This window comes from Bacillus rossius, chromosome 18, assembly GCF_032445375.1.
Source record: "Bacillus rossius redtenbacheri isolate Brsri chromosome 18, Brsri_v3, whole genome shotgun sequence".
Taxonomy (NCBI): domain Eukaryota; kingdom Metazoa; phylum Arthropoda; class Insecta; order Phasmatodea; family Bacillidae; genus Bacillus; species Bacillus rossius.
The window spans coordinates 28197487-28212288 of record NC_086345.1 but is presented as its reverse complement, the minus strand read 5'-3'; the positions used below and the strand labels follow the sequence as shown (position 1 = coordinate 28212288).

The window sequence follows — 14802 nt, the reverse complement described above, 5'->3', positions numbered from 1 at the left end:
TTTAATAATCTGAATGAGGCATAAAACTGTTTTCAATACTTTCTAACGGATGTTTGGCAACAGATAAATTTGCTATGCCAAAAATCCTACTGATAGCAGCACTATCGCGCAAAATAAAAATGGTATAATTTTAATGTACTCAAGTACTTTAAAAAATGTGATTGTAGGTTTTTTTATTATTATTATTAAAGTGGACAAAATTGTTTCCAGTATAGTGCTATGATAATGTTTCATTCAGCATACCAGCACACTTGGTATGTCCCCTGATGGTCAATGAACGACTACGAATTAATGATGCCAAATGCTGTTCATCCATCTGGAACAAAATCTACGAAAATGGGAGATCTGTGCTTGTGCGCATTTGGGGCAACAGAACGGAAACAAATAGGACACCAAAATTTGTTCCCTAAAAATAAGGGAGACACTGTACCACCCAGCACTAGAAATGTGATTAAAGTAGAGGTGTAGTATATTCTCCACATTAAAATTTAATATTTGACTTGGAATAACTGCATAAAATACTGATATGTTTAAGGCACAAGTTTTTAATTTTTTTTTTTTTAAGTTGATGTTACTACTCCAAAAGGATCTTAATTTAAGCCTATCTAAATTAATTTTTAAATGCCTCCAATGGCTGACCAATATACTGGTAAAATTACCAGCCGTAATAGGATAGAACTCTAACATGACAGTTAAACGGTAAAATCCTAAAAATTGTCAATTTTAAAATACAGCTGTTTGACATTGCAGTACATTGTATTAAATAGTTCATTATTGAGATAATAATATATTATATAATTCTCATTCCCTCCCATAATGGTTTAGACAAATGAACTGTTGCAATACTCCGTGAAAGCATTGAGTCTGTAGTGTCATAGACATACCATATAGAGCAAAATATTGATATAAGCCAAATATATAAAAACTAGTTAACTATCAATATTGTTTAAAATAAAAACAGATTGTACAAGACAACTTCGTCGATTCGATACAGTTTGCAAGCTTACCTGATGTCCTCTTGGATTATAGTCCAGCATTTTCACCTCTAAGAACACGGCGAATGGCAAGCTATTATAAAATAATTTTAACTTATCTATGCAACTTTGTGTTATGGATAAGTCTGGGAGCCACATTTCTTCTAATATAACCTTATACTGAATAGTGAAATAAAGTTATAAAAAAAATTTAAGTTCAAATGTGTAGCTACAAAATCCTACATAACGCTTGGGCTGTAAAGACTACCCAGAGGTTATATGATCGTTGCTGCCGAGTAGAATACATGTATGAAAAGTTGTCCAATAAAATATGTGCATGTGTGTGTGTATTTATAAAATTTATTAAAAACCCAGTTTTCCGAGTTTCCATTCAAAGTGTCTTATCTCTATTTATTTATAATTTTAATATATTATATAATAATTAATAATATTTTTTAAGTTTTTAAATTCAAACAAAATACAGAAAATAAACTGTCAAAAGTGTACGACTTAATTATTTAACATTTTAACCAAACTTTGTGACAATAGTGGCCATCTTTGATTCAAACGAAATATTTTATTTTAAATATTACATATTTTACTTCTGTTAGTTACACTTTTATTTTAATGGAAAAAGGAAGAATCCACAGGTGATTTTCTATGCTGCGAATTATAATTATAGATGTAAAATTTTGCGTGTTAAATACATAATTTTTTGATTCCGAAATTAATTGTGGCAAATGATTTTGATGGTAAAAAGTGTAACAATTCCTGCTCTCTATTGTAACTACTGATCACCGCATATACTGTTTAAAGATAATACTGTATTGAAACGGAAGACAACTTAGGTTCAGTGGCGTTTCCCAGACAATTAATTTTGATTCAAACTTTCCGTACCTAATCAAAGTTCGAAGGTCACGTTAAAAGTAAAAATATGTTATCTTCCTTTTTTAAGACGTATTTGATGAGTAATGGTTGTTATGTAACAGCTTTTGCAAAAAAAAGATGTACAAGTAAAGTTGTGGAAGTAAATACCCATTATGTGTATAATGACTTATATTGATGTAACTATTAAATTGAAATGTGTTTTGTATAAATTCAGTGATTCCAATTTTAAATTTTCTGGCAGCGATGATGTGTATTTACAAAAGTTAACTAGCCTTTTAATCAGTCAAGGCAATGTCTGGACAGGTGCGCAACACAATGTTTTTAACTTTTTTGTTTACTGTAGAATCCTGTTTTTCATTGACAAATCTTGCAGTTTTGTTGGAGAGTAATTACTAAACGTATAATTTAATGTGAATAGTTTCACATTTAAGTTTTGTTACAAAATTATTTGGATAATGTTTTGACATAAGAGTATTAAAAATTTTGATCTGTGCTTCTAGTTAGGTTAGCTACTTGATATTGGACCTATAATTATAACTATATAATAATTTTTCACATGTCCAATACATATTAATTGTTCACAAATTAAGTTTTGGGGTTATTGTAATAAAAGATTCACTAGGTTATGATAAATAAGTATTTTAAATTTTAAGTGTTATGCCTACTTCATATGCTTACTGCTGAGCGGTTTTTCTCTCTGTCTTAATAATGGTTAGCTCCCAGCCTACAGTGCAACTCATATTTAATAGAAAAGCTTAGATTTTGTAATCCATTCACTTTATTACCATTATCTGATGTTTGTTTTATAGTGTTTTTTTCATTACCACATGCCACATTGTAAACAGTAACATTAATTTAGGGTCCATTGAGTTTTTGATGGCTTTGAGCCTAGTCGTAAGATTCATAATTTTTACTTTGAAGCCCTTTAAAATGTGCCTATCTACATGACATTTCAGCAGCTGGTTGTGATAAATATCATAAATTAAGTCAGGAAAAAATTTTATTTTGCCACAGTTATGTACAAATGTCTTGTTTCACACGCATTTTGGTTAGTTCATATCCTTGTCATTATTGTTATTCAAGGGTTATTTATGCAAAATTATCATAATAGCTCACTTACATTTATGCTTCATGTTAGATTTGGATACAAGATACTACATATTTTCGATCACCGGTAACATTCTTAAGAAATGTTCATTATTATGATTAGGTACTTGTATTTAATTTTACAGCTTGCAAACAACACAAGGGCATTAACCAGGAAGACGTTTCGCGAGGGGCTATCATACGAATAAAGGCTGCATGCCAGAGATTAGACTCTCTGTTGATCAAAGAAAAGTTTTAACACGTTAGTTTAATTATTTAAGTAAATGTTAATACACCCTAAATAATAAAACAAAATAATACAATTCTGGCAACAGAGGGGCTTTCACCTCCACCCCTATCTCTGGAGTTGACATGAAATAATGGTTGATTAAAAAAAAATAGAAAGTTTATTGTCGTCACATGCATTAAAAGTGAATTATCACAGAGAGAGAAAGAGAGAGATAGGAAATTTGTAGGGTACACAAATATTTGAAACAGGCTTAAAAAAAAAAACATACAAACACTATTGCAAATTTTGTCTATACAAAATTTCTCAATTCTAATGCAATTAAATTGAATTCTGGAAACATCCTCTGTTGTTTTTTTAGCGTAAGAATAAAGTGCAGTACTGTAGGGTCGCTTCACTATCACCTGCAGGAAAACGAGGAGTGGGGCACCCAATATTCCCCCTCCTCCTTCCTGCTATCGAGCGTGCACTTTCCGGTGCACTCTGACGAGTCATCGTCTCCACTTACCCATACCAGCTGTCCGGCCGTAAATGTTATCGTCGAAGTTATCGAAATAAACAGAATGTTTTGTGAGACTGATCTGCAAGGCAGGACTTGTAAGATTGTAACGGGCTCGGGAACACTTGAGTATGAACAGTGCGTTGTGGTGTGATGTGTCTTGTGGGTTGTCGCAGGTGACGGGGACGCCCAGGAAAGGCGGCAGCTCTGCGCGGAGTGGCTGGAGCACGTGGCCCACGCCTGGGCGGGCGCCCCGCCCCACCCGGGCGTGGCCGCGCTCGCCCTGCGGCTGGCCGGGGTCGTCGCCGGGGACCCCCGGGGGTTCGCACGCCTGCGGGGCTCCGGGACGCTGGACCGCCTCGCGGGCTGCCTCGGCCCGCAGGTCGACTGTGACGGGCCCGTGACGCTGGCGTACCTGTCCCTGCTGTCGGGGCTCCTGGGGCACGACGAGGGCTGCCGCTGGATCACGGACACGGGTGAGCGTCTCAGGGTGCCCGCGCGTGGACGGAGGTGAAACTTCTTGCTCATTAGATATGGATATAGATAAATTGGTAGTATTTTTTATTGAACAAGATTTAATTGAGAAAAGTAAAGATGCATGTATGACCTTGAAAAAAAAACCGAGGAGGAGACAAACACAATCGGCGTTATGAGTTCCGTAGCATCACTGCTGTGTAATTTCTACCTTTCTCCTGCTGTCTCCCCTTCCGGCTGTTACAACTAGCATATTGCATGCTACGCTATGAACCTATCCCCCTCCTTTTGCCATCTTTCATTCGACCGCTAGTGCATTCGTTGGAGTGGCATCGCCGCTGACGCACTCTTATCCTCTACCGGTTCCCCCACCGCGTATTAGCTACTCCTCTAATGCGATCAGAATTTTTTTGATGCTAGAAAATTGTAGCCCTCTCAGTGAAGAAGTTTCACTTCAAAAAAGTAACATAATTTGAAGGACTGGTCATGAAAGTCATGAAAAACTGACAAAATATGGTCACTTATTCTGTTGTTTGCTAACATGAATTCCTTGTAACACAAAGTATCTCTCAGTCTCTCTCAAATTATCTATCTCTCCCTATATATATCTGTATCTCTCTCTATCTCTCTATATCTTTAAGTGTATATATATATATCCACTCTCTCTATCTCTATAAATATTTCAATATATCTATAGATCTAAATCTCCCTCTGTATTTGTACTCTGTATACATATATATAAGTATATACATATCTTTATATATATGTCACACTATTGCAATGCAAATATTAAAAATCTATGTTTTCAACTATTTATAGTTTTATCTATCTTTTTACCTGTCACACGCACGTATTCAAATGCAACTTTGTGTCAAAATTACAAAGCGATCATTGAAGAACTTCTGTAGCACGAGTGCAGGGGAAGGAGCGCGGGTTGCAGACGTGTGGCGGGCGGTGATCAGGCGCGCGCTGGAGAGCCGCAGCGCGCGGGTGCGCGGCGACAGCCACGAGGTGGTGGCCCGCCTGGTGGCGCGGCTGCAGGCCCGGGGGGACCTCGGCCGGTGCCGCGGGATCCTGAACCACGCGCTGGTGCTGCTGGAGCTGGCGGCGGTGAACAGCCGGGGGGCGGCGCCCCGGGAGGACGACGAGGCGCTGGCGCAGGCCGCCGCGCCGCTGCTGTGCCGCGCGCTGGAGGCCGCCTCGCTGGGGTGCCCCGCCACGGCCACCGCCACGCTGCCGACGCACCACGACCCTGAGCAGCTCGCCTGGCAGCTCGTGAGGCTGCTGGACGACGAGGCCGGCCTCCCGCGGTTCCTCCGCCTCCTGGTGCTGCTCTACTTCGTGCTCTTCCGCCAGATGTCCGCCAGCGGGGGCAGCCCCGCCGCCCACGCCGCCTGCTTCAAGGCCAAGCTGTTCACCGTCATCTCCTACCTGGTCTCCAAGTCCTACGTCAACTCGATCTTGTATGTGGCGTTCGAGTGTCAACTTTACTTCCACAGGTTCGGCATGGGCGGTGTGGAGTTTGAGGACGGGCCGAAACTCTGCGAGCTGAAGGATCAGCTGTTGCTTTTTCTGGTGAGTACGACTCGTCTATCCTAGTACACAATATAATTTTTTCAACGAACTTAGAAAAAAATTTATTTTACAAAAATTTTGTAAATGGCCACTTTGCCCAACTTCAAACTCAATAAGTGGTAAAGAACCGTTTCAATTTAGACTATAATGGAGTTTATGTATAGATAATTTACAGAAATTTACATCACTTGCCAAAATAAATCAAAGAAATAAAATGAAGTCTTTCTAAGATGCTATGGAAGAATTTGGAATGTTCAAAAATGTTAATTAGATAGCCTAAATAATAATTTTTTTTACAAAATTACAAAGAAGTAATGATACTTAAAAAAAAAAAAAAAAAAAAAATGGTTGTCTGTAAAGTTGGTTTACAGACGATAGTTTAACGTGACATCATAACAAAACATTGATGAAATGATTGATCCAGAAGAAAATGAAATAACATATTCGGCCTGAGACTGAGCCGTAATAGGTTTTTGAAACCAAACCATTTGGGCATTAAAAATAATTTATTCTTTGAGGATGAAATTTTTTTAAAATTTTTCTATCTTTTGTGTGATAAAATCTCATGTATCCCAATCTAGAAAAGAGCCGAAGATGGCTGTATGCGAGTGTGTGTCGTACGTCTTCCTTCCAGGTGTGCCCCATCCTCTTCTACGAGAGAGAGTACAACACTTCAAACGACTTGTTCCTGTCGGACTTCATCCAGAAGTTGTTCGACAAAGCGTGCGAGGATGCGGTCAGGTTGGGATACGCCCTGAAGGACGTCTGTCTGGCGGATGAGAGCATGAGCCCGGAGTACGCGAAACGGGCCATCGTCTACCTGCTGCAACTGCAGGATTGCTTGGACAAAGTGGGTAGGCCCCGTCATCCGTAGCGACGACATTTTAGGGATTTATTTTCAGGCCGGTTTAAAGTTGGCTGTGATACATGATACACGAAAAAGCTACATCTACATAAATAAAAATGTAAACTTTTGTTCGTTCAAAGCCTCAAATATCTGAAAGTTCTTCGCAGATTGCTTTAAAATTTGACACAACTTTGCATTCGAATATGTGCGTGTTTTTATATACCCATGTCAACCTTGTGACGAGTACAAAGATGGGTGTGTGCTTAAACCACGCCTCTACAAATGACAATGCATTCTGTCGAATAGTTAAGGGAGAAGGGATAAAAGGACACAATCACATGTACAATTATTATGTATGCAGTTGGCAATTATATAAAAGTTGGACTCTATCTTATTGGCTATAAAATATATCTTTTTTTTTTCTTGTTTTACTTTTTGGAAGATTATTGTAAAAAATTACTTTTAAACTAAGAAAATTATAATTCTTGATTTCTATTTTATCGGGCGGGAACTTCAGAAGATTTCCTGACTCCAGTGCCTTTTGGGCTTTTGCAAATACTGTTTTACCTTCATACGAATTAAAATTTTGAATAGAATATCACAATATTCACAAATATCAAATATTTTTATAATCAAATTTTAATATACTGTGTGTGTTTTATTTATTTAATTTTTTTATTTAGACTTCACAGTAGTCCAAGAAAAACTTAACCAAAGCACAAAAAAAAATAAAAAATGAGAGTAATATACTTATAAATGGAACCACTACAAAGATGTGTCAAATAAAAAAAATTAAAAGGAAATCTGGTAGTGCTTTTTGTTAAACAAGTAAGTTTTAAGTTTGAAAGTTGCTTTGTTGATCTGGTTGTATACATAAAATAGAAATATGTTTAAAAATTTTAAATCGTAATGATTTATTATTTCTTAAAAATTAAACAACGTGTGAACAATGTTGCAGTACAAATCAAAATCAAAATTTAAAAATTGTAGCCTCATACGCACTACATTTTAAAATTCAATCTTTTTTTGTGAATGTGTTCCCGACATGTATACATATCTACTGGTACAAAAAATAAAAAAAAATATATTTAATTGGAAAGGTTGAATTTAATACCATATTTTCCGAGTATCCGTGGTCTGGTTTGTATCTTTTCTTCGACTAAATGCTGAGCACAAATAAAATATAAAAAAAAAAGTCTTGAACTGGACCTTGGTCACTTGGCAGTGCGTAGCGAGGTTTTGCTCGGAAGCAGCATTGCGAGGTGTCGACGGGCGGGCCGGCGGTCAGCCCCAGGGCCCGTGCTGTGCGCAGGAGCAGGTGTCTGTCGTGTGCCAGTCGCTGATCCACGCACTGAAGACCTTCGCCAGGAGGCCCCCGGAGGAGCACTCGGCGCAGAGCCACGGCGAGCTGTCGCACATCCTGGACGCGCTCGCGCGCCTGCTGGACCGATTCCAGATCTCGTGCCGCGACACGCTGGAGTGCGCCGACCTCTTCTCGCACGTCGCGACGCTGCTGCGGAACCCGCTCCTCCCGCCCCACGTGAGTCGCCGTCGTTTGTGCAACAGAAGGTTCCCGTCTTGTTTATATTTCCATAAGTTGCCTCGCCTCCAGTTCCCTCCTAACAGATGCTGAAAATGTGAAAATTAAATTTTTTATCCGATCCATTTTGTCCGTACATTTTCTTACGTACTTTGTGCAATTTATATTACATTCATTGATTTTAAAAATACCTGTGATGAGGGATAGGTTTTGTTGAAATGTCAACTAGTTTCGTGATTGAAGTTGCATTTCAGTGCTTCTAGGACGTATCGGGGGGGTTCTCTCGGTCGAGGTAAGCTGATCCCCGCGGGACAGGACAGTGACCGGAGGTGGGGCGTGCCGGCAGGTGGCGGTGCGGGCCCTGGGGCTGATGCAGGTGGCGGTGCGCAACCACCTGCCCCCCAACCTGGCCCTGCTGGTGGACACGGTGAGCGGCTCCTCGCTGCAGGAGCTGGGGCCCCTGATGCAGCGCCGGCTGCACGACCCCAGCTGGGACGTGCGCGACAGCACGCTCGAGCTGCTGCGCACCGTCACCGAGGTGTCCCGCGCCGGTGAGCCTCGTCCCCTCGCCTCTCCCCTCGCCTCGCCCCGTCCCCTCGCCCCTTCCCTCGCCTCACCTCTCCCCTCGCCCCTCCCCTAGCCTCTCCCCTCGCCCCTCACCTCGCCTCTCCCTTCACCCCTCGCCTCGCCTCTCCCCTCGCTTCTCCCCTTGCCTGTAGTCCCTGCAGGTATGCCTTTACGGGTCTGACGCTAGCGTGCCTGTAGGGACTACAAGTCCTTTGTACCTGCTCGTATGTCGAGGGCGTCTAAAAAATTTCCTAAACTGTTGGTGGGCATATTACAAATTCAAATGAATTAAAATAATAAAAAGTTGAGGTCTGACGGCTGTGAAATATATAGGGACTCGTAAACCAAAACAATGCTGACGGTCGTTGGAAGGGGGCCTTGAAGCGACGTGCCGTGCGGGGTGCGTTCCAGGCTTCCCGTCGTTCCAGGAGCTGGTGCTGGAGAGCGGGCTGTGCGAGCTGGCGCTGGCGGCGGCCGCGGGCGACGGGGAGAGCTACGTGCGGGCGTCCGCGCTCAAGTGCCTGGGCACCATGGTGCGGGTGCCGCGCCTCTGGGACGCCTGCCTCGCCTCCCGGGAGCTGCCGGTGGGTCCCGCCCGCGAGTCATAGTCTGGAGCTCTTGAAACGAAACACATACCTACCTATTTGATATAAAAGTCAGTTATTTTATTTATGTTGGATCCATCATATTTCAACATTATAATGACAAGAAGTCTAGCAGAAAAAAATTGTAATAGAAATTATGATATGTGAACGGTACAGTGTGGCTCGCAAACTCTTTAATCTGCGGAGATAAAATGGTCCTTGATTCAAAAAAGTGTTGACTGCCCTTTGGTTATACCGGCCTTCACCTTCGTTGTCCATCGCGAATCCGTAGCGTTTCCCGCCTGTGTCCATGTTGACCTTGTTGCTACAACACAAATGTGAAAAGATGTTCATATAAGTTACTATGCAAAATTGACAATTGGTCAGATAAGTTACGATGCAAAAGTGACAATTGTTCAGATAAGTTACTTTGAAAAAGTGACAATGGTTCAGATAAGTTACAATGAGAAAGTGACAACTGTTCATATAAGTTACTATGCAAAAGTGACAATTGTTCAGATAAGTTACTAAGAGAAAGTGACAGTTGTTCAGATAAGTTACTATGAGAAAGTGATATATGTTCAGATAAGTTATAATGCAAAAGTGACAATTGTTCAGATAAGTTACTATGCGAAAGTGACAATTGTTCAGATAAGTTACTATTTAAAGGTGACAATTGTTCAGATAAGTTACTATGAGAAAGTGACAATTGTCCATATAAGTTACTATGCAAAAGTGACAATTGTTTAGATAAGTTACAATGAGAAAGTGACAATGGTTCATATAAGTTACTATGCAAAAGTGACAATTGTGTAGATAAGTTACTATGCAAAAGTGACAATTGTTCAGATAAGTTACTATTTAAAAGTGACAATTGTTCAGGTAAGTTACTATTTAAAAGTGACAATTGTTCAGGTAAGTTACTATGAGAAAATGACAATTGTTCAGATAAGTTACTATGCGAAAGTGACAATTGTTCAGAAAAGTGACGAAATGTTGTGGTAAGTCCACATCCTGACGTGTTGTGCTAAATGCTTGTCGCAGAGCATGATGGTCTCCATCCTGGGTGAGGAGAGCGAGGGATTGGTGCGCACGGAAGCGGCCCGGCTGATGACGGAGCTCTACTGCTTGCAGTGCGTGCCGTTTGATGCTTTCTCTCACAAGTGCAGGTTTTTTTAATTGTTTGTGTGAACGTACGGGATAGAAAAAAAAAGAGCCTAAGTGCAGTTTAAATCCTAGTTGATCTACTTACTGTATTTACCTGGAAAAAATGTGAGACTGATTATAATCATTAGTTTTCATTTCAGTACCATGTTTCCTGTTTTATAGCAGGTTTCGTTCATATTTAAAATTTCACGGGTACATTTACATAATTTTTTGAAGGAGACCAACACCTATGCATGGCTGTTATAAATGTGCCACTTTAAATACCTTTCCCCTATATAACAGCACTAATAATATATTATGTTAATTAGTTAATACAATAAGAACTCAAAATGTATTCATCCCTTACTAGCAAAAAAAAACCTCCCAGTTAATCCATATAAATTTGGTATCACTATATAATTTTTTTGGTTATTGTGTTAAAAAAGTTTGAATTCAGATAGTCTACAATTAATTTTTTTTTTTTATTGATTTTATATATTATTTTTTGGATATTTGTCTGTCTGGTTGTTCGAGTGTCGTGCTAAAACTACTGGACTGAGTTTGATGAAACTTTTTGTGTTTAAAAGTTTGTGATTATAATTGAAAAACTGATGTGAATTTTATCTTGCTATGATCACGGGAGACAGAGATAGTATATAACAAAAGAACAACATTTTTCCTCATACAAGTGCAACCAATACAGGTATTAGGTGAGCTTCCACTTCTGCCAATACTACGCATACATAATCTGATTAATTAATTTTATCACGATCAATAACTTGTTCCACGAGTGATGATTGCCTTGTTGTTGCGTGACGCGGTGACTGTCGGTGTGAATGCTCGCACTGGCGTTGATGAACTGCCGGCGTTGCAGCGGGGCGTCGCAGGGGCGGGTGTTTGCGGCGATGGCGGCCGCCGCCACGAGCGACCTCTACTGGGAGGTGAAGCTGGGCGCGCTCTGCTTCTGGGAGAAGGTGATCGAGCAGCGGCTGGGCGACCAGGGCATGATCGACGGGCGCTTCCCGGCCGTCACGTTCTCCCGGGAGGACCGCAAGATCGTAACGCTGACGGAGGGCGAGGTGCGGGCGCGCATCGGCCGGGCCCTGGAGGAGCTGGGCCGGCTCGGCTGCCTGCAGGTGCGTCTCGCCTCGTCTCGTCTCCGCGTCTCACGCCCCGCACACTGCTGCCAGACTGATCCTGCCCGGCTCGCTAGCATTAAAAGTTCGTCTTCGCTGAGGGGGGCTACAGTATTCAAGCGTTACTAAAATTCCGATCGTACGAGGGGAGTAGTCCGGTACGTGGCGGTGGGGGGAACCGGTGGAGAAGGAGACAACAGGGGCGAGATAGAAATGACGCAGCATACTTGCAGAGTTGCATGTACATATATTCTTTTGATCTGCGACCTCAGCCAAAGAGAATTATGGCGTCTATACCTAATAATACATCAAGCAAGAAGTTTCTCTTCTGTCCTGCTCAAACTCCATGCACACATATTTCTTTTTAATACCTGCCATTTTGAATTATAATAAGTTTTTTTTTTTAAATTTTGTTATTTCTTGATTTTTCAAAGACCATTAAATATTTATTCAAAATGAAAGCAATTATGGATAAAGAGCAAATTTAATAATTTTTTTTTGTACGGCTAGAGAACTCAGGTTTGGTTTAGGAAAATTCTTACAATTAATAATTTCAAACAATTAATTTTATATATATTTATTTTTTTCAAAATTCATCAAAATCAGATAAAATGTATTCAAACTTAAGTTTAACTTTATTTATTAAGATGTCACAAATATTGAATATTGATTTTATATAATTATTGTGCTGCTGGAAATTAAAATGAAAGTATGTACCATAGCAATTAGAACAATAAAAATCTATGTTTTTGCCAGTCTACCATTTTATATATCTTTTTTTTATTTTCACAGGTGTGACACGGGTATTAGAAACACATGTGTATTCTAATGCAGCGTTGCGTCAAAATTTCAAAGCAATCGGTTAAACAAACTTTAGGAGAGTTAGGATTCAGAACAAACGAACGTTCATATTTTCATTTATATGGATGGAAGCAACGCGCACTGAATCTGGCGTGGCTGATCAGACGCGAGGCGACAAATGGAACGACTGCTGCAACTTGTTTTCGAACAAAATGTCTGACGGCTTCAGTGTTCTATTCATGAGCGAGGATAAAATAAATTTGTCAAAAAAAGTCATGCAGTAGTGTGTTTGTAGCGGACCAGTTAAAAACTTGTTTTTCATTGTTGCTTTGAGTAAATATTCTCTTATAATATATATTAATAGATTTTTCTTTTTCCTCACTTTTGATCTGGAGGCAGATCAGTTAGTTTGTTTAGTACAGGAAAGACCTATTTTATATGATCAATCTTCGAAGAAGTCTCATGAAAACAACTTGATTTCGAGAATGTGTAAAGGAATAACGTAATGAATGTACTGTCGCGAGGCACCAGGTGGTGTCGTGTCCTGCCGTGCCGGGTGTCGCCTGACGCGTCGTCGCTCCGTGGCAGGTGCTGCTGTCGGCCGTCCACGACTGCGACCTGGAGGTGGCCCGCAAGGCGGCGGCCGTCGCCGCGTCGCTGTCGAGTCTGCTGGCGCACCACGGCCTACTGCCAGCGAGCGAGCACGGCCAGGCGCGGCCCGCCCGCCGGGAGGAGACGCAGCGCGTCGCGCGGGCGCCCGGGGGCTCCGTCACAGGTGCGCGCACGCCACGGTCCCCGCGAACTGCTACCATAATGCTCTGTTTCAACACTGATGGAACCCACGCAAATGTTGAGCTTTTATTCCGTCCAAAAAAAATACGGTTTCTAATGAAATTTCCCGAATTTATACTTCTTTGGGGGCGTCAAGAAAAAAAATTACAAGAATGATTTTTTTTTTACGATATGTGCACTAAAATTTGTATGTATATGTGTTTTTATCGTTACAGACCAGTATTCAATATTAATCACTGAAGTATATGATTTAAAAGCATATATATATAATATTTTTATTAGTACGTAGATTTTTTTCTTCTTCTTATCCTGTGAAAATTTCATTGCATGGTGCTTCCGCTTCGTAAAAAAATACACGCTCACTTTTTCGTTAACACGTCTTAAGATAAATTAAAAATTTTGATGATGGAAAAGAATCAGACGAAAGAAATGATATTTTCGGTAATCTAAATTAGTTTTGAAAGCGGAGTTTCGGTAGCATAACGCTTGACGATCGCTACCCGCGCCAGGCACGCTCCACGCGTCGGACAGAGTCATCGAGGGCATCGTCCGCGAGTCGGACGTGGACCTGCTGTCGCGGGTGTTTGCGGACCGGGCGAGCGTGGCGGCCGTCGCGCCGATGGCGGCCCGGGACTTCCTGTCGGCCCTGGGCGCGGTCGACCTGCGCCAGCTGGTGTCGGAGCGCGCGCGCTGGCTGGACGACTGCGGCGAGGGCCTGGGCTGCCTGCTGGACGACATACTGCTCGCCCACGGGGACCCCGGCGATTTCGTCGCCGACTGTTACTGACTGTCGGGGCTCACGTGTCCCGGCTGGAGCAGCGGCTCACGGTTCTCGACGAGCCAACTGACAGCCACCCTGATCCATGGAAGTGTACAAGACTGTGCAATCCACATAAAACGAAACAATAACGATTCACTTGCCAGCAAAAAAAGAGCTCTGTCGTCTCGAGCATTACGACCAATGCAAGAGTCAAGTTCTTCCGAAGTTCAAACACTCTGGTACAATTTCTATTTCTGTACTACAGAGCTAATCGCATTTGCATTCAAAATGACATCATCCCCCCCCCCCCCCCCCCCCCCTTTTTTTTAAGGTTGTTTATAATTTACCAGTTGGGTCTGGAAATATTGCTGGTGAAATAATTCCCGGTCATTTCAACACCTTTCAATTATATTATTTACAATATTTTAATATCACAGGTTTTAACGTTTTTACATGTATAGTAAGCAAAATAAAACATAATAAGGAGTGTTTGGTTTTATCTGAATCTTTCAAGTGTGCTAAAGTTTCCAAATAATAACACAGTGCAGTATCAGGAGAGGAAAAAAATAAATAATTTAAACAAAAATAATTTAACCAACTTCGAAGGGTCTGTTATTTTTTTTTACTCAAAGTAGGTTTTTAAAGTGAAACTTCTTTGGGAGTGATGAGTAAAATTTCAAGGCTGAATGTTTACGTTGTGAAACATTCCTGATGTGAAAAGGACTGAGAATAGGTACTTGGGCAAAAGAGATGTATAAAGAGAGCACTATCCTATATAAGTTTCTGGGCTTGTTTTCCTTTTTGTGCGATGATTTGGCCCCCTTCCAAAAAAAAAAAAATAGAACCAAGAGAGATTTATGCACATGCATTTGTTTCAGAAATTATA

General features: G+C 41.0%; 1 protein-coding gene across 3 annotated transcripts; it reads left to right on the top strand.

The window, feature by feature from the left end:
* The first annotated feature begins 1820 nt into the window (after window positions 1-1820).
* LOC134541035 (uncharacterized) lies at window positions 1821-14403 on the top strand. Of its 3 annotated transcripts, none has more exons than XM_063384169.1 (11): window positions 1821-2165; window positions 3871-4170; window positions 5109-5743; window positions 6378-6593; window positions 7927-8130; window positions 8477-8681; window positions 9109-9281; window positions 10326-10414; window positions 11302-11563; window positions 12953-13139; window positions 13666-14403. In XM_063384169.1, exons 1-11 carry the CDS (start codon window positions 2015-2017, stop codon window positions 13941-13943), a joined length of 2700 nt encoding a protein of 899 aa, XP_063240239.1. In that variant the 5' UTR covers window positions 1821-2014; the 3' UTR covers window positions 13944-14403. The 3 variants fall into 3 exon arrangements, with proteins under 3 accessions (XP_063240239.1, XP_063240238.1, XP_063240237.1); XM_063384168.1 differs by having other exon boundaries at window positions 7903-8130; XM_063384167.1 differs by having other exon boundaries at window positions 7879-8130.
* Window positions 14404-14802: the final 399 nt, after the last annotated feature.